Source organism: Tasmannia lanceolata, unplaced genomic scaffold, assembly GCF_043159265.1.
Source record: "Tasmannia lanceolata isolate RefF3 unplaced genomic scaffold, GAP_Taslan_0.1 ptg000006l, whole genome shotgun sequence".
Taxonomy (NCBI): Eukaryota; Viridiplantae; Streptophyta; class Magnoliopsida; order Canellales; family Winteraceae; genus Tasmannia; species Tasmannia lanceolata.
Genome location: NW_027518683.1, coordinates 565,088 through 591,790, shown reverse-complemented (window position 1 = coordinate 591,790; position 26,703 = coordinate 565,088). Strand labels below are relative to the sequence as shown.

At 38.6% G+C, this 26,703-nt stretch overlaps 2 protein-coding genes and 1 long non-coding RNA gene across 9 annotated transcripts; 1 reads left to right on the top strand and 2 right to left on the bottom strand.

Moving 5' to 3' along the window:
• On the bottom strand, positions 1–11,344 carry LOC143879158 (ubiquitin-conjugating enzyme E2 28-like). Of its 3 annotated transcripts, none has more exons than XM_077381354.1 (5): positions 11,194–11,344; positions 10,408–10,522; positions 5,843–5,970; positions 954–1,058; positions 1–406 (listed from the first exon to the last, which is right to left on the bottom strand). In XM_077381354.1, the coding sequence occupies exons 2-5, from the start codon at positions 10,475–10,477 to the stop codon at positions 263–265; spliced, it is 447 nt and encodes a 148-aa protein (XP_077237469.1). In that variant the 5' UTR covers positions 10,478–10,522; positions 11,194–11,344; the 3' UTR covers positions 1–262. The 3 variants fall into 3 exon arrangements, with proteins under 3 accessions (XP_077237469.1, XP_077237471.1, XP_077237472.1); XM_077381356.1 differs by having other exon boundaries at positions 10,408–10,519; positions 11,194–11,326; XM_077381357.1 differs by lacking the exon at positions 11,194–11,344 and adding an exon at positions 11,001–11,020.
• Positions 11,345–11,413: 69 nt separating this feature from the next.
• On the top strand, positions 11,414–25,993 carry LOC143879157 (uncharacterized). 5 transcript variants are annotated; one of them, XR_013251153.1, is made up of 8 exons: positions 11,414–12,172; positions 21,327–21,386; positions 24,265–24,316; positions 24,396–24,548; positions 24,623–24,682; positions 24,777–24,860; positions 24,935–25,496; positions 25,579–25,993. XR_013251153.1 is itself a non-coding variant. In XM_077381353.1 (7 exons), the coding sequence occupies exons 5-7, from the start codon at positions 24,650–24,652 to the stop codon at positions 25,319–25,321; spliced, it is 504 nt and encodes a 167-aa protein (XP_077237468.1). In that variant the 5' UTR covers positions 15,783–16,035; positions 21,327–21,386; positions 24,265–24,316; positions 24,396–24,548; positions 24,623–24,649; the 3' UTR covers positions 25,322–25,993. The 5 variants fall into 5 exon arrangements, 1 of the variants encoding a protein (XP_077237468.1); XR_013251152.1 differs by lacking the exon at positions 11,414–12,172 and adding an exon at positions 15,783–16,013; XR_013251151.1 differs by lacking the exon at positions 11,414–12,172 and adding an exon at positions 15,783–16,035.
• Positions 15,536–20,928, bottom strand: LOC143879159 (uncharacterized). The gene is made up of 3 exons (XR_013251155.1): positions 20,603–20,928; positions 16,743–16,926; positions 15,536–16,658 (listed from the first exon to the last, which is right to left on the bottom strand). It is a non-coding gene; the product is annotated as an uncharacterized LOC143879159 (long non-coding RNA).
• Positions 25,994–26,703: the final 710 nt, after the last annotated feature.

Here is a 26,703-nt window from a genome sequence, read left to right as displayed (position 1 = left end):
AACACCTAAAAGCTATCAGACTTATCTAAGACACATAAATAGTGCCTCGAGTTTCATGTACATATATGATCAAGGCAACAGTACCATAGATAATAATTAGCACAGGATGCAAGAACAAGTCACACAGGAAATTCATATATACTTTCCCCAATTAGGAAAAACTACCACAACTCAGTTATACTACAGATAATTCCTATCCTTGTTTTATTTACTGATAGGGAGAATATGATATTACCTATATAAAACGAAGCACGAAGAGCGCCTAACCCATTGCATATTTCTGGGTCCATGATCGTGCAGTTGACTCGTATTTGGCCCTGTCAGTCTTGTACATGTGAGCAATTTCGGGCACCAACGGATCATCTGGGTTTGGATCAGTAAGCAGCGAACATATAGATAACAGCACCTGCCATTTTTATTTATTTATAAATATACTATGTTATTTAAGGCTATATTAAATCAATTTGGGTAAAGAGAAAACAACAGAAATATCATTTTGCTTGAATGAAAAACACCAAATGCCACTGTAATGAAAAGTAAAATATGGCTATCGTGAATTGTTGGTATTGATTGACAATAGATTTCAAGCTAATCATATAATTACGGACAGTAATTGAAACCCGACTCAAAAATCAAAAGAGAATCACAGTGAATGAATCAATCTTTCAATTTCAGAGTTTGAATTAGACCAGGCCGTCTATGATTCTGATACTGCAAACAGCAAACCAAATCAATTTGATTTTTTTTTTTTTTCAATTGAAAACCAAATCAATTGATAACCACTGCCAACCCCAACTAGTTTGGGACAAAGGCTTTGTTGAGTTGAGAGAGGGAGAGTCAATTGAAAACCAAATCAATTCGGTTGACTTCCAAATTAAGAGGTGAACTTTTGACAATATCAAATGGCACTTCTAAAATGGGCACTCAAAAAAATGAATTAAGAAATAAGTCACCTTGGATATTGTCAAAGCAGGGCTCCACTGCTCTTTGAGAATGTCCAGGCAAATGCTACCATTGCTGTTGATGTTTGGATGGAAAACTTTGGTACGAAAAGCAACCTGAACAATGAGTAGAACCCTCGTGCTTAAATTATTTATTGTAAAGAATGTAGCAAATAAACAGTCTCATGAACAAATGCAATTAGTCAAGCCAATTTCCTTGTTTTCAAGCCAGGCAATGAGCCAACGAAACTCCTAAATCCTATAATGATATGTACAATTATTTTCCAGGCAAAATCATAGGATGAAGCTTCCCATCCTTTCAGCCTAACCTTCGTATCAATATTTGACCAATAAAGATGAAATGTCAAGCTTATGAGTCACTGTAAACCCCTAAATCCTAATATGCTATGACATATTCAAGCAGCATCTATTTTATATAGTTATAGGAAGTTTCAGTAAAGTACACTAGATAAGTGATAGAAAGTTAGAAACCATAGGAGGTTTTGCAGTAAGCCCCAAGTGTTTATCCACAGACTTTGGTGGTGGGTGTGGGTGGGCGGGGGCGAGGGTTAATTGATCAATCTCGAGAATGGAGTACCCATAATTTAAATTCAAACGAGATCATGAATTTAATACCGCATTTAGAAGCTCATTTACTCTGCAAATTAGACAGAAACGAAATTGTGATGTTGGGATCTTGGATAAAAACAGGCGATATTTTTGTCTACAGACTTGGTAGATATGGGTCCAGTACTAAAGCCTTAGCCCCTGATCCTCTGGATAAGGAGGGGGGTTCAGATAGAAACCTAGGTGATGGGGGTAAAACTGAATCACCTGGCGATGATGTCAAGTGATGCCTGGCCCACAATGCTCGCCCAAAACTCAAAGGATAAAGCCGGACCCGCCTAACCATAAATGCACAAGAAGTCTCTCCATGCCTCTCAGATCAGCAGCCACTCAAACCCTAACACGTGTCCCCCAGCTCAGCAACACCCCAAGCAGTCACCATCCACCAATCCTCTAATAACCGCTCAAAACTATAAGGATAAAGCCGGAACTGCCTAACCATAAATGCACAAGAAGTCTCTCCACGCCTCTCAGATCAGCAGCCACTCAAACCCTAACACGCGGTCCCCATCTCAGCAACACCCCAAGCAGTCACCATCAACCGATCCTCCAATAACCACCCCTTTGCAGAGCCGTACCTCACGATCTTGTCCGCTACCTCACTAACGCACGTCGCCTAACCACATTTAAAGGTGAAGAACCTTCCAATCGCCTTTATCCCTTGTACCAGCAGCATCAGAGATTGTGCCTCGCCCTCAAAGCGTCCAATCAACTCCTTCCAGCGGTGGCAATACACGGTGTGATGTCATTATCACCCCTCCCCAAATAACGTCAAGACACGTTGCCATCACACCAAATTACGGAGTATGAGACCCTCACCTATAAATAGGAACCCCCCTTCCCTGCCTCAGGTACCTCTCTCCTTCCTTGCTGAAGTTCCCATTCTATTGATCTCTTTACTGACTTGAGCGTTGGAGGGTTCCCCCGGAGCTAAAACTCCGGGTGGTCCTTAACCTGTTGTCTGTGGGTGCAGGTTTGCCGTTTTGGCATGTTACTTGTGCCAGGCAGTCGGCAGAGTAGGCATCATATCCGCCGTTCATTCGTCTTCAAGGTTTTGAGCATCATCACTAGGTTTGGGAGATCTTTCCCCTAGTTGGAACCTTGCCTTGACTGTGATTGATACTGATGAGCAGCCTACCAAGTGGTCTCATAGCTCCGAATCTAGGGAGCAACATTGGTCATGCAAAATAAAGGACCTAAAAGAGCTGGTTAAAAAAACACATTCTTGAAATGAGCAAAGTGATGGGCCTTTCATTTGCAGATCTGGAGGATGCTAGGGCATTCTATCTCATTGTTGAGCTCCGGGATTTACAAAAATCCCCTCCGGTAAAAAAAAGGACAGGGGGCAACTGGATGGATAGGGAGCTAACAATAAGTGAGTTTAATCTTAACTATGAGGGAGGATATGGAAGTAAATTACCATGAGGAAGAGTTATCAGAAATTGTTGTAGCTTTTTTTTTCTGAAATGGAGAAGTTGGTGTAGCTTAGTGAGAAGGAATTGCGAAACTCTGTTTCTCATAAAGATCCTAGTATTTGAGTATTGGGCTCATCTAATAGAAAAAGCCCATGTAAAGGTGTTATCAAGGAACAAACTCTCTATTTTCTCCCTTCAACGGACAGATAGAAGGTTTCATGTTTGCGAATTTTATAGACATCGAATGTTCCCCAACTTATTGATTTTCTGTCTTAGACTCTAGGGGTACTGTTGGGGGAATACCTGTAGCTTGGAATGAGACTACGATGTCTCTAGTGAAGCAATTGGATCCTTCTCGGTTTCGGTTAAACTAAGAAGAGTGGAGGATAATACTTTGTGGGCTTTCTTCAGAGTTAATGGTCTTTAAGTCTTCCCAAAGTGAATCCAGGCGGACAAAACTTAATTCCTTTCAAGACACGGTACTGTAGAAAAAACCGAGAAATACCTTCTCAACAAGGATCAAACACGATATGTAGCAAAATGTCAAGAAGAGATATGCAAAGAAACACAATCACACAAGAAAGAACACAAAATTTAGGTGGTTTAGCAGTGTCCACAGGAGAAGAGCTTTCACTAGTTCGGTTTAGGGTTACAAACTTCTCTTCTTTTGGCAAAGAAAACATAAAGAAAACTTGCTAGCCATGACCTTAACATGTGGCTTATGTATCAATGCCATTGCACTAAGAAAAATACCGAAATATACTTCAGTGGAAAACCGAAAATTGAATTTTCCTTCTGAGGCACTGCCCCAGAAACCCCGACAAGTCCTAAATAATGCCGGAATACAAGACATCTCTACAGCAAGGACATTCCATGGTGTTTTATGTGTTTTATTTTATTTTGTGTGTGTGTTGGGGGGGGGGGGGGGGGGTGTTGCTAGATTTATGGGGGAAAGAGCTAGGGGCTCGGGAAACTCTCATAGTATGGTTCGAACTTTGTGGGTAGGAATTTGCTAGTTGATCTTCCACTTACTGGATCCCGGTAAAAGAAAAATGGTATTGATAGATTACCCATTTGTCTCCTTTAGAGTGCAGTGGTTCCGGATATTATCTAAATTGCACTTCCAAAACCAACGTCAGATCATAAGTCTTTGCCCATCGATCTCATTCTGGGCTCTTGAGGCCCTTCCCAACTCCACTTCGAATCAACACTTGAAGAGCCTTCCTTGGTTTATAACCTTGGATCTTGGGGGTTTGAAGCAAGGGGGTTGGTCTGACTGACGTTCGACTAGGCCATAAACTCAAGTTCGTTAAGTGTAAACTAAAAATTTCTGCTAAGGAGGTGTTTGGAGAGATAGATTAGAGAAAAGTCATTATTTTAAGCATCACTATTTTAAGCAACCTCGACAGGCTTGTGTGCTTAAATGAAGAGAGATTGTTGTCCCCAAAGGAGTCTTTGGATATGCTACGCCTTCAGAAAGAGTATAATCGCATCATTTTGCAGAAGAGTAGAAGTGCAGTCAGAGATCAAGACAAAATGGCTAAAAGAGGGAGATAAGAACACTGATTATTTCCATACTAATACTAGTGCAAGAAGGCAAAACAACAGAATCCTTGAGACTGAGTGATATTATCGTAAAATGATGATCCCTCTAAGTAAAAATTGATTGGGGTTGGTTCAAGTTGATCTTTTTCCTAAGTTAAAAAAGTAAGAAATATTAGAAATATTTTCCTTTCCAAACTTTTCCATCACATTCCTGCAATCCAAACAGTGCCTGAAAGAACAATGCCTTCCTAACACAGAAAATGTACAATTCACGGAGTCGGAGGAATCCAAGATCTAGCTCGAAAGAGCCTTCACATAGAAGGAAGTCAAAAGAGGTCGAACTTCTATTTAAAAAGAGAGGTCCAAATGGCTTCTTACCTGGCCTTCTTTGGGATTGGATGAAAAAAGATATCATGGTTTTTTGAGGAGTTTATGAGGGAGGTGCAATTAATAGATAGACAAGTGACTTTGGGATTGGATGAAAAAAGATATCACGGTTTTTTGAGGAGTTTTATGAGGGGGTGCAATTAACAGATGGACAAGTGACAGTGACACGTTCACAATCCAAATACATAAAAAAGATTGTGCAAATCGGCTGGTTGATTTCCGACCTATCAATGTTTTTTTTTTAATCTCCGACCTAGCAACGTTGTAGGTAGTGTTTTTAAAATCCTAGCCAGAGTCATAGCTGAAAGGCTTTAGAGCATGCTGAGAGGCATTATCGAGGGAAGACAAATTCTCAACGAAGATCATCTCGCAAATGAATGCATTGAGCAAACCAGAGGGTTTAGTACTTTAGTTCCAGAGAGAGAGAGAGAGACACAGAGGAGCCCAAAATCTTTGATTTTAAGAATTGTGATTTTCAAAATTTCTTCTTCCTCCCAAAATTATAAATTATGATTTGAGGTTAAAAATCATGATTTTAGAAACTTATAACTGATTTGCGTTAAATTGAAAAGTATGATTTCTAATTGTTGTAAATTTAAAAACTTAAACAAAATTATAATTTTTGGGATCAACCAAACATGCACTTAGCAAATTGGTAATTATGTCAGGTCCAAACTTCAATTTTCAAAAGGACTGAACAACTCGAAAATCCAGTTGGCTGTTTTTTTTTCTGAATCCTTCATGACTTCCATTGATGCTGGCAAAGTTTCGACCAATTTCCAACTTCAGAACATGTTATCGATACTATAATCAGTTGACTAGAATCATGATTTCTCCTGTAGAGTATCCTATTTCATCCTTCAAATAAAATACAATTAAGTTAGATTACTCAAAGATAAAAGAATGTGTTGCTACACTGTTGCATACCTTGGGTGGCTTGAATGGGTAATCTGGTGGGAAGTGAATGGTGACCAGAAATACACCACTTGCAAAGGGGCTATCAGCTGGTCCCATAATCGTTGCTTGCCAGTGGAACATGTCATCGGCAACGGGGCCTAAAATCACATAAAATTCCAACTCATAAAACTCTAATGACTGCAAAGACATCATGAAAAAATTAACGAGGGAAATACATTGTCAGTTTATATGTTCAGCTCAGTGCTCTAAGCAAGCATCAGATTCATGCTGCCAGCATCACTAACTAATCATCAGTCTTGTGTCAATATGCAGGGAATGGGCTTATTACCCACAAGAAATTACATGACAAACTAATACACACAAATAAGAAAATAACCATGCATATCAAAGAACTTTTATACATCTTGTGTACAAGTGATTAAAGTTAGAAATGAACCTTGAGCAAGTAGCAAGGGCAATCCAGGCCTAAATACAGATGAATAATTTTGGGGAGAAGCATCTCAGCTTGGGCTTAAGATTGCCTAAAATCACATGGTCATACAACTCAAATGATAATCATTAGCCTACAAGGAACAACCATGAGGCTCAAAGTAATCTTTAATGAGTTGTTGCCTTTTTCTCTCCAAATACAGATTGATCGGATTCCAACATCAGAAGAAAGGTTTAATCAATCACTATGTTAGGGAACACAATATTTTCAAAACTTTAGCCTTGGCGCAACGGTAAGGTTGCTCCATTGTGACCTGGTGGTGACGGGTTCGAGTCACGGAATGCAAAACAGGAGTAAGGCTGCGTACATGTACCCCTCCCCAGACCCCGCAATGGTGCACTGGGCCGCCCCTTTTTTAGCCACAACAATAAGTATTGACACGGACTTTTTTTGTCGGTGAAGAGAGGCCAATGTTGATACTGATGGACTTGATTTGTGACATGTACGGACACAAGTTTCTGCTCCATAACTGATGTTCTTTTCTCTAAGAATATTTGTGTTTATTGGTTTTTAAATATAATTGCCCCTTACCTTCATGTTGCACCCTCCTCAGCATATTATTTCACAATTCTACGAGTAAAGATAACATCAAACCATGCCAGGAAGACTCAATTTCCCGTGCCGATGTTTAATTCTCGCATCACTTTATCCTATCCCTTATCTTTAAAACATACTTGAATCTTTGGGCTCGATTGATTGCCTCTACTAGGCAAGTGAACTCTCCATTCAGATCTGGATTGATCATCTCTTGACGATAATCAAGTCCCGCAATTCATTACGATTGAGTTTCTCATAGAGATAGTCAGATATGCGATCAGAATGGCATCATAACAAGTTCTGAATCGTAGAAACTTGGATTGATTGATCATGACTACTCAAATTCATGGTAAGGGACAGGCAATGAATCGATCATGGACAAAATATAATTCCACAGATAGGTCAGCCGTCAGCTTGCACAAGCCATTGAGGAATCTCATCAAAGGCAGCACAGAAATTGCCGCAGTGTGGCTAAATCCAAAGATAAAAAGCCTAAAACTAACTGGGAAGTGATGATGGTAACAAAACTCAGGACCAACAAGGAACCTATGGTGCCCATGAGAGAGTAGAATATGAGAATCCTTTTTCTCATCATTCCTAGGAACTTTAGGTTCACACCAGCCTAGTTTTTTAGCTTCTAGTCATTCTGCATTCTAAATTTTTGGAAGAAAAGTGAAAGAAATAAATTATTTTAAGAATTGTACACCGTATAACATGTCAAAAGCTTTTGTCCATGAATTTCCTATCCTTCCATCTTTATTGTAGGGAATTTAACTGGGTAGAACTCACCCCTAAAAGCTAGTTGTTAGAGGGAGGGTGCCCATTCCCTTATAACCCATCCACATCCACCTGTTTTTTTTTCCCGATGTGGGATGATTTGCTTTTGCGTGGAACACCAACATTTATATATGCCATCATCATTTCTTTCTCAAGATCATCCATCTTTGGATACAGGACAGCCCAAGATTCACAATCGATAGCAGCCAACTAGGAAGCACGGGTACTCTCCCGGGGCTCCCGCACCCGCACCCGCACCCGACACGTATGGGGTGCGGGTACGTCCGGGGTACGTACCCCATTGTTTAAAAAAAAAAAAAAAAACTAGTTTTGCGTGTCGGGTGCGCACCACGCGTACCCGACACGTCTTAGTAAATGTCTTTACTATTTTATTGTCCATTTACTTAAGATTTACATGTAAATAACAGAATACCCCCCTTTTGGATTTATTAAAAATAGTTTCAACACCCAAATCTAAAAGGAAAAAAAGTCAACTCTCCAGTTCTAGTACAAAATTCAAAGAAAAAGGGTCGGGTCAAAATTTTAACTTTCTTAACTTCCAAACGGTGGGGTATTTTTCAAATTTTAAAAATTCATAAAATCTATTTTGTCCAAACATTATTAAATCCCAAAAGTCCGGTAAAAAAAATCTCATAATTTGGTCTTTAAAAATTATTCATCTTGTCAGGCACTGGTCAACACACTGGTGACAGACTTTTTTTCTAATGAATGATGTATTGATGCCTCATGTTATGAAATATGGAACTTAATCACTTATGAAATGAAGAGTAATATTAGAGTTTTCCATTTTGGTGATGTTATTGTTATTTGATTGCTCTACAATTTATTTTTTTTAAATTTTTATAAATATATAATAAAATATTAAAATATATTATTATATTCGACGTACCCGCACCCGGTTTTTTTGGCAAATCACGTACCCGTGTGGTGTCGTACCCGCACCCCGTACCCATACCCGTGCTTCATAGGCAGCCAATGATGCGAACTTACATATATTGTTGGCCTCCCAGGTTCCAACCTACCGAGGATCTAAAACTCTAGTCTTACCCAGCACGCTAGCAGAATTGCTACATCCATCGAAAGAGAGTGGATTTATGCAAAAGCTATGCAAAGTAGCCCAACAAATAACTTATCATTCACAAACCGCTAAAAACTATGTTGGTCCAAATAGGTAGCTCTTGAAACGTACTTCATACGGATCAATCCTCACTTTTTTAATGAGGAAATTTAGTAGAAAAAACAGAGGCTAAAAAAACTCTTTGACCGAGCTGACTAGGCACTAGAAATAGAAGACTAAACAAGGCAGATCACCCAACGGAAAGGAGTGTGAAACAGCAAGAGGAGCTCAAAAAAAGATACACAAAAACAATATCGAAAACACAGGTTGCATTATCCAAGTACACGATACAAGAATGGCAAAAAAAAAGGTTGCTGAAGTCTGACGACACCTTCGGAACGTGAAAAAAGACAAGTTCATATAGCAAATAACATACTTTGGGACCCACCAACAATAATACCATTCTATTATTGTTTTAGAAATTCAGTTGAATAAAGTCTGAACAAGTTGACAAGTCGGTCAAGGCACAAGATGGGTCGGTATTCCTTATAATGATTTGAATTAATTTGGATAAAAACTCAAAACCTTAGCCAAAAATCAAAGGCTCCACAAGGAGTTGCATAAACTTTCTTTAAAAGAAACCTGAAAATCAAAAGACAAGATCAATCCAAGTTACAACTCTGCTGAATCAACTCACACTTGGGTCTGAGACAAGCCCAATATATTAAACAGAGCCCTTACTACAAAGGAGTCACATGGATGCACAAGGAAATCAAGGAATCCCCGAACCAAAGAAGTCATCCTATGCTGCCAAAAACAAAATTCGTCCCACCGAAATCTTGGAGACCAAAAGAGCCAATAAGTGAAGCAGATAAGGAAATAGAGTAAGCTTATAACAGAGATGCACACAGACAAATCTGAGTGAAAATGGAGAAGGATAAATGAAATTGGGCAATGGATGGAATAAACAGAAGAGAAAAACATACCAAGTGGCGAGGAAGTAAATTCTTGAATAATTGAAGAAACATAAAAATGGCGACTTAAAGAATATCGACACCAAGCCTGCACATTTATTGGGCCTGTCTGGATGCAGGATAAGGCCATCCTAGATCAGACCTTAACATGGATGGCTCTATTACATGATAATTCTATCTTGGAATTAGAATTTCCCTCATTACCATGGTTTTACAAAAATGAGCTAAATGTCAATGGTTGGTGCAGGGGAGAACGACAAGGGCAGGTCATCAAACGTGTAGGAGGGAAGCATGCCAGATGTAAGATTCAACATAAGAAGAAAGAAAGGACTGAGATATTACAGAGATGAAAGTAGCGAATTAAACTAGATAGGCCATATTAAATATGAAGATATAATTATATAATTCAGTACGTTATGCTTCCCAATGGATATACTTAAGATGCTCCATAACCTGAATCTCCAAACCATATTAGAACTACGTCTCCATACCTAGGCATCAAACATAACAGAGTGAAAACATACCATGTCATAACACAAAGAAAGAGAAAATAGAAAGAGTAAGAGAATGTTATCGAACCAAGAGAAAATAAATCAAAAAAATCTTCCCCAGTCACATGAGAATCAACCTCCAGGAGAAACAAAAAGAACGAAAGACAAAGCAACCAGAGAAACAATGGACTGGCGAAAAAAGCATAAAGAATAGAAATGGAACAAACCAGCACTGCATGATGTGGGAGGGTCCTTTTGCAAGTCCTTTAACTCCTTGGTAATCCGTTTCGAGGCCATCGAAATTAATTAAAACAGAGATTATAACAAGGTAATCAGCAACTGCTGCAAGATCACCATCAAAATGTCAATATACAACCAAATAATCGGCAAACACTCAAAACTCAGAAAATGCAAGAAATTCAATAAAACCAGTATCATTACTCATTAGCAATAAAAGTGTTAAAAAATGTGTAAATATGACGAAAACGATGTGGATCAGCCCAAGAAAAAAAGAAAAGAAAAGGAAAACACGATATTTGGCTAAGCAATTAACGTTACAGAAGAGCATACTGATCAGCACAGTAAGACCCCAGACGAGCAAATTAAAGTGAAAATTTGGTGAAAAAACCCTTAAAAAGTACCCCAACCAAAGTAATTTCCAGACAATCTAAATTAATAAACTCATCCAAACATACGATTCCTCGTCTCGGTGACAATTGACTAGAAAAACAGCAAAAATCTCCTAAACTATAATAGAAATTGCAGCTTTCTCTGTGTAAAAGCTGATTCAAACAGGAAAATAATAAAAGAAAAGGCAAACCAGTGATCGATCCTGCAACTACACAAAAACAATATCGAAAACACAGAACGAGCCTTCAAGATAGAAAATGGAGTAAATAACGCTGATGGAAACCCTAGACCTTCTCCCGAATAAACAGCAACCTAGAAATCCAAATGGGACGACAGAAGAAGATCTCGATTCTAGGGATTTTTTTTTATTTTTTATTTTTTACCTTCCTGTGAATCGAGGAGGGTTTCTTCGTTTCTGCAAATTCGGTACGAACTCTAGTTACGAAAGTATAAATGGCTCGGAGAGTTTTCTTTGGGAAATGATATATTTGCCATTTATTTTTACCCATGAAAGCCTCCTCTAGTGTAGAGGAGCAGTCACAAATACACTAGAGGGGGCTGTCCGATGAAGAAAAGAGGACCAAATATATCACTTCCTTTTCTTGTAAGGATAGAAGGTCTAAAATGCCCCCTAGGACTTTTAAACCTCACCTTCCTCTCTCGGTTTTGCTCTCACTTTGTTTTTTACTATTTCTCTGCGACTGCTGGTTTGTTATTTTCCTCAACGACCAACTTCATCTTCCTCCTTTTTTTTTACTTCATTTTCCTCCTTTTCCTTCTTTTAAACTTCATTTTCACTCTTCCTCAGCCCACAAAGACACCCTTTTACGACAAAAACCGATCGGCAAACGAGAGAGCTTATTTTCTTCCAACAATAGTTCCATGAGATTCTGTTTAAATCTCTATTTTTGCTAAATAATTTGACTATCTTTGTTTAAAATGACTTTTAATGAGAAAAAATCCAGTTAAAAAGGAGAGATTTGGAGCTGGGGTTCGGTTTCGTATGCTGGGGGCTCAACTCTGTCTAATTGGGGCTCATTATGGTGACATGGGGCTCAACTAGGTGATAGTAGGGGCTCAACTAAGTGACATGAGATGTAGAGAGGGGTCCTGGCCAAAGTATATGGTTTCATGTTTAGTCTAGGATAATTGTAGTTCGTCTTTTATTAAAGTGTGGGAAGGTATTTTGGTCCCTTTATATTAGCTAGTGTTAGTTTAATTAGGGGGAAAGTCTTATCATTTTGAGGCTTTTGATTTGGGAAAGAATTAAATTGTTGAAGAAGAAGAGGTTACGCTTGGAGAGCAGACCACCATAAAAAAATTCAGGTGCCGGTGTCGGGTGTACGCCTGCCTTGTTTCTTGGTATATTTTATCATTCTTGCATGAATTCTATTCCATGAATGCAGTCATCTTTCCTGAAATTTTATTTTTAATAGAGTGAAGCCATAGTTATGCGGTAATTGAATTTACCTATTTAGTGACTGGGTGCTGCTCTAATGATCGTGCAGTAGATTACTTTCATTTTGAGATTAAAAGGGTATCCATTCATGACTTGTGGAATTGGATTGTTAAATGCACATGCCTGGTCCCAATGCTAGTAAAAATCCATAAAAAGAGAGCAGATCCAGAGACATTTGTTTAGGGGTTTATCATTTCTAGGCAAGGCATCTGTTTCATGTTTGAATGTTGAGGAAGGCTTTGAGAAATTTCATACTCAATGACTTGTCTCTGCTGCAATGGTAGATTTCTATTGGATGCCGGTGATGTACTCTTCTCAATTTCATCATTTCTGTAATTGAATTGTTTGCCGAGTGATCTTCAAGTGTTAAATCCTTAGAAATCATATTGGAATTAGCAAACATTATGAGGATTTTGTCAGAGAGTAGAGTATTGGTTCAACCAAGACGATCAATATAGAGTGATTTTAAGGTCTTAGCAGTCACTGCTCGTGCTTGTGAGTCGTTGAAATTGGTTGGCACTTGAGTGGAGTTGTTGGATTCCAGAGGATTTGGCTTGGAAACTCAGTTACTCACCTTGTGTGGTCTCCGTTTATGGCATCCCACTGGAGTTTGACATTTCAATCATGCTTTTTTTTCTTGCCTTTGTGGTATTTGAATGAATGTCCTAGAAGGAAATATCTAAACCATGGATTCCCATCACTGGAAGATTAAATGACCCTGACCTTTTACACAATTTCGATCAAGAAAAAAAATGAGAGATAATGATATGCCCATAATCGAGTTCATATATGGTTTAAAATGGTTTAAATCTTTGACTTTGGGTTGGATTTTTGGCCTCAAAATAAATAGGCCTGTAGAGTTCCCAAAGTCCCCACAAGTCTTGTCCTCTGTGCTTTTGTTTTTGAAATCCCAAAATTTTTTGTGAAAAACTTTATAAAATCAAACTAAGATCCTTACCAGAACCATATCTAATAAATATTTAAGAGTCGCCACCTAGGAATGGGTCAGCTCTATTTGGTTGCTGGTTTTTTTTTTTTTCCTAGGATTTATGTGGGAGGATATTTAGTGGTTACATCAACTTTTTCCTTGCTGACATCAGCAAAATCTTTTCTTGAAAATGGTGGTCTCTCTTTCTCTCTCTACCCTCTCTCTCCACTCATCACAATATCTTTCTCTAATTAATGCTTGTCCCCTCTTTTGTCTCCTACCTTTAGATCTAACCAAAGCATGAGGTCGTATTGGTTACGTGAATGGAAGGTGTTAGGCACCACCATTCACGCCCAAGAAATCCTGGTCTTATGAATCAAATCTTTTTTACTTTTGAAATCTCAACTCAGAAATCAAAAAATTATGTGTTAATCTTGATTTGATCTGAAAATTTCGTACAAAAATGAATCTGTTTTGTAATTTCCTACAAAACTAGATATGTTTTGTAATGTCGTACAAAACTGGATCTGTTTTATAATTTCGTACAATATAGAAAGCAATTTCGTACCATTTTTGTTTTTGAACTTGTGAAACTCCGGGAATGGAATTTCGTATGAAATAAAATGTACGAAAATTACACTGTAATTTGTACGAAATTTTAGAATCCGAGAGTCTTGCACAATTTTCTGGAATTTTTTAGATCCAAACTCTAATAGTATTCTTAGGGATTATTTAGAACATAGTTACTACCGGATTATCTACTGGATCTCTCAGGAATTCAAATTACAGTGAGTTCCATTGGGGATGTTTGGGAATTGTGGACGACATATCTACAATTCTCAAGTTTCAACACTAGATCTCATTATAATTTGAAATTGGAAAGAAATCTAGACATGAAACTGAAAACCTAGGCTGGATCTAACAATATTGGGGAGAAACCATGAGAATTTGGGTTAGAAACCCTAATTCTCTTGGTTCCCCCTAGATCTAGGCCAACCCAATATGAATACTGAAACTAAATGGAGCTTAGAACCTCTTTGAAGACAATTCCAGCGAGCTTGCGACATACTACGATGAGTTTTGGCGACGCTCCAATTCCTCAACAATCCTCTCCGGCCAATTCGACGGAGAATTCAAATGAGGGGGATCAGACAAGACCTTTAAAACCCTGATCTCCTTCTGGAATCTCTATAGCGAAGTTTTTCGGTCGGATTCCTATCAACTCTGGCGAGATCTTCTTTTCTTTTCTCACAAAAGGAAGGAATTTTCTAAATTTTTAGAAGAAAATTTAATAGAAAATCAAAAGTTCCTAAATGAATAGAACTATGGTCTGTTTATAGGCACAATGGGAGAGAAAATTCCCACTATATTTAAAAAAGTGGTTACAGATCTGGTTTTCGTACGATCTAGATTTCGTACATTTTAAGAATGCAAGAATGAAGATTTCGTACAAAACAAATTTCATGCAAACTTGAAAATTTTGGGACATATTTAATATGTACGAAAATAATTTTTGTACAGAGTAAAACATACGAAAATCTCACAAATATTGACAGGGGCTTCGAAACTAGCTAGCTTTTTGTTGTTTTGCTGGTCTCTTGGCTTGATCTCAAGTATCACAGGTATGCAAGCCCATGGCTGTAGTTGCAAACTCATTTGGGTCAAATTAGTGCTCAGTTTGGATGATATTTGTGATCAACAAAGGTTCTGAAGTGGGAACTTTTACACTTTATGTGCCTACAATAGACTATAAGTCTACAATCCAAGGAGTACCGAAACTTCCTGGTTGTCATGCTAGAGATACAATATCACAAGGATACGTATTATCTCCAGGCATGAATTTATCATTGGAATCATCATCGCGCCAAGCTAACATCAATCCAATTTTGGAAAAATTAGGCATCTACAATGCCTTACCCGTAAAATCCTCTATATAGGAGATCCTTATCCTTCGATTTGTTGATATATTAACCGCCATAGTCGAAGAGTATGGTGATTATTTTTGCCAAAAGGAGGCAATGCCGATTGGAAGGAGCGAATATATCACCGCCCTTAAAATAAGTCGTTAATGACTGAGACTAGAAAAATGGTTTTTAAGCTAGACTAATCTCTGCCATTGAGAGGGAAAAAAATGATTAGTGCCTTTGTCAAATTAAATTAGGGAGTGCCAATTTCATTCTTATAACATCTTTTTTTTTTAAAATTACTTAACTTCATGGAAACGATTTTTGGGGAACAACCAATTTACGTTGTGGACGTCAAATGGAAGGTTTGAATCATCCTGGGGTGTAGGCCGTATAGTTCTTTTTGAAAAATACTGGACTATAAGAAATGGAACTATTTTTTTTTTTTTTTTTTACCATAAAGAGGAGAGAGATCGAGAAATATTACTGTTCCAATTTCCAAACTTTCAAGAAAATTACCACATTCCAAGTTCCAAACGACACCTTCAACGAGGGTTCCTCGTGGCATTTACGAAAACACCCTTTTCCAGAAATTTCTATTTTTCATTTCTGGAGAAGGGTTACCCCTACCCCTTGTAATTGTAATGCATGTAACTGGTTTTTTAGGAAATGTAGTAATTTTCTAGGGACGAGATGCAACCTCCGGGAAATACAGCTCGCTGACTGTTCCCTCGAGCCTCACATGCAGGATCTGTTTGAAGTGTTGCAAATGCATTGCATTGATTCAAGCCATCGAGGTTTGGAGCTTCATATGTGATGAAGAGGTTGGGACTCAAAGAAGAGTACGCATGCATGGGTGAAGAAGAGATTTAGAGACCGAGCACCACCGTCAGAGATTTTGAGCTCCATCAGGTTACATTCTTCATCGATCTACGTGAGTCTTTTGGTATTAGTTTTTGTCTCTCTCTCCTGAAAAATCTTTCATAATCTCTCTGTTCTTCTCCTTTCTGCGTTTCTTTTCTGTTCCAAGCTTTATTTTTAACCGTACGCTTCTAAGCTCTTCCATGTCTCATGTTTGATAAAAATCATGAGAAATGTTTAACATCGGCCCTGACCTTTGCTGAATATCAAGAATTCACGTGTTACTTGTAATGTTTGATAAAGGGCATGTGAAAGAGTTCGATTGGCACTTCTTATTGTAAGCTTCTTGGAAATTTGGCAGTGATTGGCTATTATTTTAGCTGTTCATGTAGCTGAAGGCTCTTCTCTCTGAGACCCACAAATTGTTTATGGAATTGCTTCCAAATAGGGTGTCTAGCTAAAGTTAATTTGAAGAAAAATTATTGCTGAGTCAGTCGAGAGCCACTTTTGAGCCTGAGGCCATGTGTCTTATACTAACTGGGAATCACTTTCACATGACTATTGAGGGATTTATGAGCTTCTATTATTAATTTATTTGAAGTGATTTACCAGTTCACTTTGAGGAAGAATTTAATTTCGACCAAGGCTCATCCTAGGCCCAAGAGTTGGCTTGGCGAACTATTTTTCTGACCAGCCCTGAAACATTCAGCCAAGACAGAGATCCATTATTCCATAAAGTTGGAGGAGCTTAATTGCATAAAGGTGTAAAAACTTTCTAACCTTTGTGCAACCTGAAGCTCCAATTCCTTGCCTACATCATTTAACAGATACTCTGTGCACTGTTGCGTATGCTTTTGGACACTCAGCGCTTGGAAATTGTTGTTACAACGGTTGGAATGAACTCTGAGGTTTTCCTTTAGTGCTAAATACTCTGGGAATGCCACACCATTGAATATTGGCTACACTGCAACATTCACTTCCACAATTAAATAGAGGAATTGAAGTACTCTTCCAATAAGCCATTGTGCTAACAGTTGTTCCATGTGAAAATGTTGGCAAAGTTCGCATGGGCTGAGTGTTGAAATCTGTCACCTGTGAAAGTTAATTAACTGAAACCGAGTCCTAGGATGCACAGCAGAAGTTAAGAATCCCTGAATTCTTTAATTAACTGAAACTGAGTCCTAGGATGCACAGCAGAAGTTGTGAATGCCTGAATTCTGTTCCTGTAAAGTTCTTTATGAAGCACTTTACAGGCACATAATTCACACTGAAACTCCTTTGTGTCCAAGCTGATTTGAGGACATCTTTTCCATAGACCAAGCCTAATTCCCGGATGTAAGCCCAAGGGTTCGACCTTGGAAATTCTGTAAGTCATGTTTTCATTATTCCAAACACAACTTGACACCTTATTAGTTGAATGTACTAATCCGTGTTTTGTGTTAGCAAGCTAATTGAAGATCTTATCAAAGAACCAAGTCAAGGAGCATGGAACTCAAAACCATGTAGAATGGAGCTAAGTGAAATGGCTTTAAAGCTAGAAGAAGATATGTGGAGAAGAAAATGAGATCTCAAGACTTTTAAGTGAAGAATTGAAGAAGTTTTTGTCAAGTCTTAGAGTGTAATTGTAACCCCCTCTTAGTTATAGGTGGATAATGGCACTAGGAAAATTTTAAAATATTTTAAAATTATTTTTAACAAAAAATAGACTCTCTTAGCTTTTCGGAATGCACAAGAACACCAAAATCCGATAAGAAACGAGGGAGATGTAATTTTCCAAAGTCTACTGTGCAAACTAGGAAAATTGCCCAAAATTGTGGGTGGACGTTCGGCTATGGGCGAACGTCTTGCTATGGGCGGACATCTGGCCAATGCACAGAAAAATGGCCAAGAGGACTAGGAAGACGTCCAGCTTTGGGCAGACATCCAACCATGAATCTTGACACTGCCCAGTGCCTGGTGGTTACTTGGGTGGACGTTTGGGCTTTGTACGTTTTGCCCGTTGGATGATCCAAAATGGCTATTTTTGGGTTCTTTCCTCTATATGAGGGGTTCTATGACCCCAAAACTCATACACAACATGCCAAGGCCTTCTTTTCACACATACCACCTTAGTGTGAGAATCCTTTGTGCCATTATTTGAATACTATTTGAGTGATTAGACTTAGGATTCAATTGTAATCTTTCTTGTTTTTATTTGTGAGAGCTTTCATTGTAAATTTGCCTTTGAGAAGGCCATAGTTCATCTTCTTTGTACTTGGTGGAGGTCACCGCATCAACCCTTGTAGTCAAGCTGGGGGATAAACCTTGGAGTCGTGGTCAGGGCACGGATTCAACCTCGGGGATCAAAAGCTTGTAACGGTCATGGTTTTAAATTTCGGCCGACATGTGTCAGTTTTGCTGTGGGCCGACACCGAAAGTACATTAATTCGGTGTCGGCCCAGATTTTGACCTAAGTTTCGGAAAAAAAATTTGGAAAATGCCAAAACGTGTTGTTTTTTACAAAATTTTGGCTGAAACCGAATTTTTTTTGTTGTGGCCGAAACCGAAGTTTCAATCCTTGGTAACTGTTTGGACTTTGGACTTCACCCGTAAGAGGTTCAGGATAGTGAAGCCACGAAGAGGGGGGACATCTTCGTGAGAGTTGATGTAGGCCGGTATTGGGCCGAACCACTATAAAATTGGTGCACTCTACTCTTACTCTCTCTCTCTCTACTTATTTGTACATTAAATTTTATCTACACTGGTCTTAATTGTTAATTTGATCTTAATCTTAATTATTAAATTGTTCATAAAAGAACAGAAGTTTTAAAATCCCAATTCACCCCCTCTTTCGGGTTGCCACATGGGCCAACACTCAAGTTTCCACAGGAACTGTATTTCAATTTATGAAGAGGGCTCAATTATGATTTTGTTTGTCACATATTGGATGGTCATTTCTCTTTGGTTGTAACCTTGGTTGGAAAGGAAATCAATTTCTAAAGCTCTGGTGCTGTTTTTATTGGAAATCTTCATTTTGATCTAGGTTCTGTGTTTGAGCATAATTGAGCCATCATTATTAGCTAGCTGAACTGAGAGGTCTGCTGCTCACTGGTGATCTAATTCACTCCTCTAACTCTCCTATGACAAGTTGCTCCTTTACATACAATTATAATTCTCTTTTCCATGGATCTTCGTAAGGAAAATGTGGCTTGCATCACGTGGTTGTTTCATTACAGTTTTATGGATAGTTTCTGCATTTCAGCTCATATTAGTTGTGAAAGTTTATGCTGAAGACATGCCACACTTGCTAAGGCTATCGAAAATCTATACCAACTAGTATAGTAGTGCGTAATGGCTTCTAGAAAAGGTGTCAACGACGTGCCAGCTGATAGAAGCGCGCAGAGTTTGAACACCAAGTTGAGCCGCTATTTGACGTGGGGAACCGCTATTTGACCAATCTGAGCTGCTATTAGACATGTTGAACCACTATTAGATCAATTTGAGCCACTATTTGTGAAGGTTGAGCCCCTATTGTACCAAGTTGAGTGATGCAGGGTGAGTGGCACAGGGATGCTCTGATACCACTTTTATGTGGGGGAAGTGTGGAACAAATGCTCTAGAGATGTAAGGGTGTGAAACAAGCGGCGACTTTAAATGCGAGAAAATGTGTCAAACAAGCGGCGAGCCCAAGTGAGGCATATGTGTGGGCAAGTGCATGTAAAAGTAGGCGGAAACACGGAGTTCTGACCAATCTTTGAAACACTTTAATTCCTTCCAAACTTAACTACCACATAAAGGCTCATGGAAATTTCAATTTCACATGCACAAAACCATGCCAATCTTGGCAGCTAGGTGTCAGGGTTTGTTTTCATTATATCCTTGAAAAACATAGTCTCTGCATCTAGCTGAATTTAGCAACTACAAAGTACATCCACTAGCATCAAAATAAGCTAAATATCACCTTGTATCATGTCTGAAATGTAGCCTTCTCTCAACCGAATGTGCATTCCATTATTATTCTTAAGTGATAGAGAATGAATGAATGGAATCAAGCCTCTTTGCAAATTGAAAAGCATTCTATCAATAACAAGATGATTTTAGAGATGCATGAAAGAATAAGGTGCATAACAAAGCTGTTAATACGCAGGCATAAAACTCCTTATGATTCGACCATTTTCTGTCACCACATAAACTAAATGCATGTTAGTCCAACGGCACCTAATTCCAGAGGCTGCTGAGAACTTGATTTTAGGAACTTTTCGAGGTGACTTTGAAGTTCCAAGGGTGCCTTATGCTAATAGCTTTTAGATTGGAAGTAGAGTAAAAAATCAATTATAGAGGCAAGCTCAAGATCCAAGAACAAGATATGAGCAGCTTTGTTCATCTTTTCTATACTCTGCTACCATATATTCTTTATTATCCAAATCTGAGATTAAACCTCTTCCATCTGCTCATAGGGTTTAGGAAAAATCATTCCTGAGGAGTGTAGGGAATCTATTTGATTTAAGGCTTGTCGGATCTGCCAATGCTCAGGTTTTACAATTCAAACAACCATTCCTCACACTAAAACCGTGAGCAACATGTGAATGATTCTAGTGACTTTGGAGTGGAATCGTCCATAGCATTTCGACAGATAATAGAAGGATTTACGGAAGACTTACCAGTCTATGCAAGGAAAGAAGCTTGATACGAAACTACTCCAAGATCAGCTCCATTTCCAGAATCGTCAAGATCGCATACAAACAGGGACAGGTCTTCCATCTGGTTCTTCTTTCTCGATTTCTTCAAGTCGTAGAGATCTTGATCTAGCAAGGAGGTTCCAGATTTTGATGAGGATGAAGAAACCTTGATCTTCAAGGCAAGAATATGAAAAGACAAGCTCAAATCCATGCTCTGGAAAATTTCCCTCCAAAACAACAATCTCTAGATCTAGATCTATGTCTTGATCTTAGAGCCAAAATCAAATTCAATTTTTTTTTTATTCAAATCAAATGACAGCCAAATTCCCCATTGGTGGGGGAAATGGGTTATTTATAGCCAATTACAAAATGAAATGACAAAACCACCCCTAGCTATTCTAAAATGACAAAAATGGCACTACCTCTAACAAAACAACCAAAATGCCACTGCTAAAGGAAAATGACATAAAAGGGCATAAGAAAGAACTAAAATGACCAAGTTACCCTACTAGCACAAGTAGACTTAAAACAACCAAAATGCCACTGCTGGTGGGACAAGGGATGCTCCTGCATCATTGACCCACTATTTGTCTATTTGTGAAGGTTGAGCCACTATTTATTAGAGATGAGCTACTAATTGTTTTTTTTTACAGCAAGAGGTGTCTGTTAGTGTTTATTTCTTCTGATAATGCCATTTTTATTGCAGGTTTTAACCTAATTTTGATTCAATTTACTGGAAAATGAAGGCTCGGATACTTTTATAATGGTGATTAATTTTATCTTTAAACATTTATTCATTCATTTGCATTTTGTTGTTAGTGTTTACTATCTTCTGATCATGCTTTTTTGCAGGGAAGATACATTAGTTCTAGATGCTGTCCTTCCCGATTGCATAAAGACATCCAGTCCTTAAAACTTAGGAAGGTGCATTTAGATGTCATTAATAATAGTCCATTTTGGCATTTATTTGATCTAGATGGTCTCTTCATGTATAAGGCTATTTTAACTACGTTAGTGCATGCATGGGAACCTACGAAGAAAGCTTTTAGATTGGGTAGTGAGCTAGTGCCATTTGATGTAACCGATGTTGCACTCACTTTGGATTTAGGTATGAGAGAGGGAAAAATACAGATAGACAGGACTTGTACTGCTCGAGTGCCGGGTTGGAGGTTTGAGAATCCTTCAGCCGGTCGTTCTGAGATTCTAAAAGTAATTGAGTCAGTAGTGAATTTAGATGACAAAGAATTAGTGAACCGTGAAACATGTGTTCTTACTCTTGTTTGGCACTAATCTGTTTACAGAAACAGACCATAGGACCTATTCATACTTATTCCCTTACATAGATGACATCAAGAATCTAGGAACCATTGCATGGGCCTATGTTGTCTATGACTACCTCATAGACTCCTTGTTGAATAACATGTTGTAGGGTAGTTTAGTCATTACCTCTAGTATAGAGGGTATTGTAGTCTTTGTACTCACTTGCCTTATTTGGGCCTATATATACATTGTATGTGTGTAGAGCTCCCTAGTGGAGTCTCTCCATCCTTCACTCCCCTTTTTCTTCCTCTCTTCTCTAACACTAATCTCATTTTTAACATGGTATCAGAGCCAATGGGTTGATCCTTCAAGAAGGAAAGAAGAAGAGTCTATCTCTGTCCACGCCGTTCATCTCTTTCTCTCATATCTCGTTTTCCTCTCTTTATCTCTCTATAGTTTCTCCTCAAATCTTCCCTAAGAACTCTCTTCCCTATTGTCTCTCTCGTATTTCTCTATTTTTTGTTTCAAACCCTTAAAATCTCTCTCAGTATTTTTGTGTGTGTGTCATCATTTCTCTCTCGACAAACCCATTTTCCTCGGCCGTATTTACTCTCTCTCTCATTTGGGTTTTCATATGGAGTATTGTCTTCTTGTCCTTCTTTCTCATCTTTGTTTTTCTCCGTCTATATTTGTTGTGTTTCATGTCTTTTGTCTTCCTCTCTAAGATGCCCACCAAGTGTTTGATAAATTCTCTCAAAGGGGTTTTGTGCCTTGAAAGTCTTCTTTTCATTTCAAGTTGAAGGCCTCAACTTGAGGAGGAGCATTATCTTGTATTGTTTTTCCTCTTGTCTTGTGTTGTTTCTTATGGTTCTCTTTTTTTGTGTATTGATGTCATCTCTTTCTTTACACTGTCTTCTATATATTGTTTTTTATGTCTTTTATGTAGTTCTTCAAGGCGGACACCAAGTGTTTGCTCAAATGTCTAAGAGAGGTGTAGTGCCTTGTTTCTCTTTGTTTCTTTGTCTTCTTCAAAGTGCACACCAAGTGTTTGATGAAATGTCCGAGAGAAGTGTGTTGCCTTGTTTGGCTTCGTTTTTTTTTAGTTGCAAGTTGAAGGTATTTGACCTTCAACTTGAGGGGGAGTGTTGTCATGTAGTTCTTTGTGTCTTTTCTTTAGGAGTGTTGTCCACTTTGTTGTCTTTTCTTGAGGGAGAGTGTTGTTATTGTTGTCATTGTCTTTTCCTTCGTATTGTCTTGGGGTTGTCCTTTTCGTGGTGTATCATCTTTATGTTGTCTTTTCTTTAAGGAATGTTGCTTTCTTGCCTTGTTCTTTTCTTTTCTTCTCATGTCTTGTTGTTATCTCCGGGCTCATGGATCTCACCCGAGGGGGAGCATTGTTGTGCTTCCTTTATATTCTTGTTTGGTGTTCTCCCTAGTCAGTCTTGATGTCTTCTCAGATTTATAACTTATCCTCTCCTTTTCGGACGATGGTTTCCATATCCATCGTTGGTCAGCTCTCTTACAAGCGATGATCTTTTTCCGTCGACCTCTCTTTTTCCGGGCGATGGTGTCCCCATCGTTGGTCGGCTCCTTTTCAGGCGACAATGTTCATGCCGTCGACCTTGTCTCCAGACGATGGTGTCCCCATCATTGGTTGGTTATCTTCTCATTCCTTTTCTTCTTTTCTTCAGGCAACGATGTTCATGCCGTCGACCTTGTCACCAGACGATGGTTTCCCCATCGTTGGTTGGTTCTCTTCTTCTCATCTTCAGGCGAGGTGCACAGTTCGATACTTCATGGTTGGTTGGTTGGTTTCCCCATCGATGGATCGTTGTTATTCCCCTGCCAAAGTGCACAGTTCTATCATTCATGGTTCTAGACTTATTGCCGGGTTCTCATTCAGGGGGAGACCCGGTTATGACTGCTCTCCCCGTTGTGCTACCTTAGGGGGAGCTGCTCTTTTTTATTGCCGTACTCCGTAGATCTCGATGCTGTTCATGGTGGCCTTTATCTTTTGTTTATGCTTTTCATTATTATGTACCACATCAGCTTGAGGAGTGTTATACCAAGCTGGATGGATGTGTGTATGGGTTTATTGTACTTTTTGTTATTTTTAGTTGTTGTTGTAATCTCCTTTGTACCAAGTTGGAGTTCCCAAGTATATACACTCCAGCTTGAGGGGGAGTGTTGAATAACATGTTGTAGGGTAGTTTAGTCATTACCTCTAGTATAGAGGGTAGTGTAGTCTTTGTACTCACTTGCCCTATTTGGGCCTATATATACATTGTATGTGTGTAGAGCTCCCTAGTGGAGTCTCTCCATCCTTCACTCCTCTTCTTCTTCCTCTCTTCTCTAACCCTAATCTCATTTTGAACATTAAATAGATATTCTTTGAAGAAAAAAGGACATGCCACCGAATGCTCTGTTCTATTACAGGTAAATTTCATAGGTCTTCTTTGTAAATCAAATACTTTGTAAGTTATTTCATGCTTAAATAATTATGTCTTGATTTCAGATATGGCTTTTCGAGCATACCACCTTATGGGCTCCTAGCCATCCTGATGTGTTTCCACGTCTATTCAAGTGGAAGACGACTTTGGATACGAGGAGGAAAGAGCACACAAGTAGGATTGATTTGATTCATGAGGGGGAGATCAAATCATCCCAGGTGTGACATTAAAAGTTTGATTGTGTATTATCTTATTTCAATCCCTTTTTACCCAATGTTGAAATGAATTTCAGGTGGTGTGGAGACTAAAACCTCGTTTAATGGAAGAATATCTGTTACCTGCTAAAGAACAAGTATTGTAATTTAAATTACTTTATTTGTGATTGTTAATCACTTTGCAGTAAATATGAGCTGACTACAATATCTCTTCTGAATGTTGAATGTTAGGAATTTGTTGGAAAAGTTGTCGTAGAGGAGCTGCCCATTGTGTTGGTTAAAGAGCATCCCACGGTGCCATCTGTGCCTTCAAAGGTAATATTTGCTTTCTTTCTTGTTTCAATAAATATTGTCGATCATCTTTAGCATGATTTAAAATTCCCATTTAGGTTCATGACGAACAAAAAAGAGAAGCACTTGAGAAAGAGCTGCAGGCATTTGGGAAAGAGAGGGAAGAAATGAGGAGTGGAATAAGGGACCTCCAAAGAAAAGTGAATGAGATTGATGAGTTGAAGAAGAAGATAAGCAAGCTTGAAAGTGAAGTAGGGGAACTAAAGAAGAGAAAGACTCCACTTGAGGGTGAAGAGAAAGAAGAGGGTAGGGATAATGGTGGAGACCAAGGTGGGGAGGTTGAAGAGGAAGGGGAGGGTGGAGACAAAGGTGGGGAGGTTGAAGAGGAAGGGGAGGGTGGGGATAAAAGTGAGGGGGATGAAGAGGGTGGGGATGTGAGAGTTCCTATCTTTTATATCGATGGACCCAAAAGGAAGTGGCATTAGGGAGCATTGAAAGAAATGTTATACATGGAAGGCCAATGAAAGCTAGTGGCTACACGAAGACACCGTACATGAAATATGGAGCAAAGAAGAGGAAAATTGAAAATGCAGTCCCTAGTAAAAAAGAAGCCACATTTCAATCTGAAAAGCTCCAAGCATTCTTAGAGCTAGATGATGGGTAAACTTTCTGTCAACTTTATTTAATGCAACAATGATTCAATGGCAACAAGTGACTGTAGCTTCATTCGGTTGATTTGCAGGGAAAGAGTATTAATTTCGGCATTAACTTCTCTCAAGCATTAATTTCAGCATAGGACAGATTATCAAAGTGCAGATCCCATTAAGATGTTTGCACCAGTGTAGTTACATTACGTGCTTGCCTTGCTTACATGTATTGCACTTTAATTGCATGTGTAATGTTTCCTAAGAAACTGATATGAGGGAACTAGTCATTCTCACGAAGATAGGTCACTGGAATGTCTTTTGAAGCCTTTGGTAGTTCCTTGAAATTTGGAATTTCTTAAAGCATAGTCCTAACTAGGGTCTGAATACATTTTTCTTAATGCTTAGGACCACTACCTGACTTGGTAGGCTTTTGTATTGAACCATACTCCTTGGATGCAGTTCATAGGTCTGTTGGAGTAACAAACAGAACTGGAATTTAAATTTCTTACTCTTATGATGACCTGAATTCAATGCTAAGCATTATTGTCCCGGTTTCTAAATTTGAATATCATGGAAGCTGTTAATTTCTTCTTTGAGTTGCGGAGGTACAGTTAAATGGCATGGAACCAGAAAACTTGCTGACGATTGGTCTTACTTAACATTATCAAGTAATTTCGATTGAATCTAGTTAATGAGATTAGGTGTAAAAATGCTATTCAATCGTTTGAAGCAAGTGTGTGTAAAGAGTAGACTCTTAGCTTAGAGTCAACCGTCCATGGACAGCCATACATATTCTCTAATTCAACACACTTGTTAGTGCTTGAATGTTCATGTTGCAACACAACAACATACACATGCCTATCAGAGACATACTACTCATCTCATATGTCAACCTCTTATGTGGATTTGTGGCACATTTAGCTATAGTTTTGCACTCTTGAATACATGTGGCATAAATGTATGACTGACTGACTGTTTTAAAAAGTGGAATCTTGCCTTACTTGGACCACCACACTTGTGTTAATTACACATGATTGAGCCTGAATTTCGACTAAAGGTGTAAACATTACACATTGTTAAACACCTATGTCTATTGAGGGTCTGAATTGGATGTTCCTTGGCAAATCTTATCTTCTCAATAGCCAAGCAATACTTGAGGTCATAAATTTTGATTTTGTGACACAAGGCCATTAGCCATCTACTTCAAATTTGGATTTGCC

What these genes read in the sequence shown, in the direction of transcription:
- LOC143879158 (XM_077381354.1), bottom strand. Translation starts at nt 10,477, where the DNA reads ATGGCCTCGAAACGGATTACCAAGGAGTTAAAGGACTTGCAAAAGGAC. An exon ending in TCCCACATCATGCAGTGCTG is followed by an intron (nt 5,971 to 10,407) that starts GTTTGTTCCATT and finishes ATGTGATTTTAG; the next exon opens with GCCCCGTTGCCGATGACATG. An exon ending in CTGCTTTGACAATATCCAAG is followed by an intron (nt 407 to 953) that starts GTGACTTATTTC and finishes TAAAAATGGCAG; the next exon opens with GTGCTGTTATCTATATGTTC.
- LOC143879157 (XM_077381353.1), top strand. Translation starts at nt 24,650, where the DNA reads ATGGAAGAATATCTGTTACCTGCTAAAGAACAA. An exon ending in TGTTACCTGCTAAAGAACAA is followed by an intron (nt 24,683 to 24,776) that starts GTATTGTAATTT and finishes GTTGAATGTTAG; the next exon opens with GAATTTGTTGGAAAAGTTGT. An exon ending in TGCCATCTGTGCCTTCAAAG is followed by an intron (nt 24,861 to 24,934) that starts GTAATATTTGCT and finishes ATTCCCATTTAG; the next exon opens with GTTCATGACGAACAAAAAAG.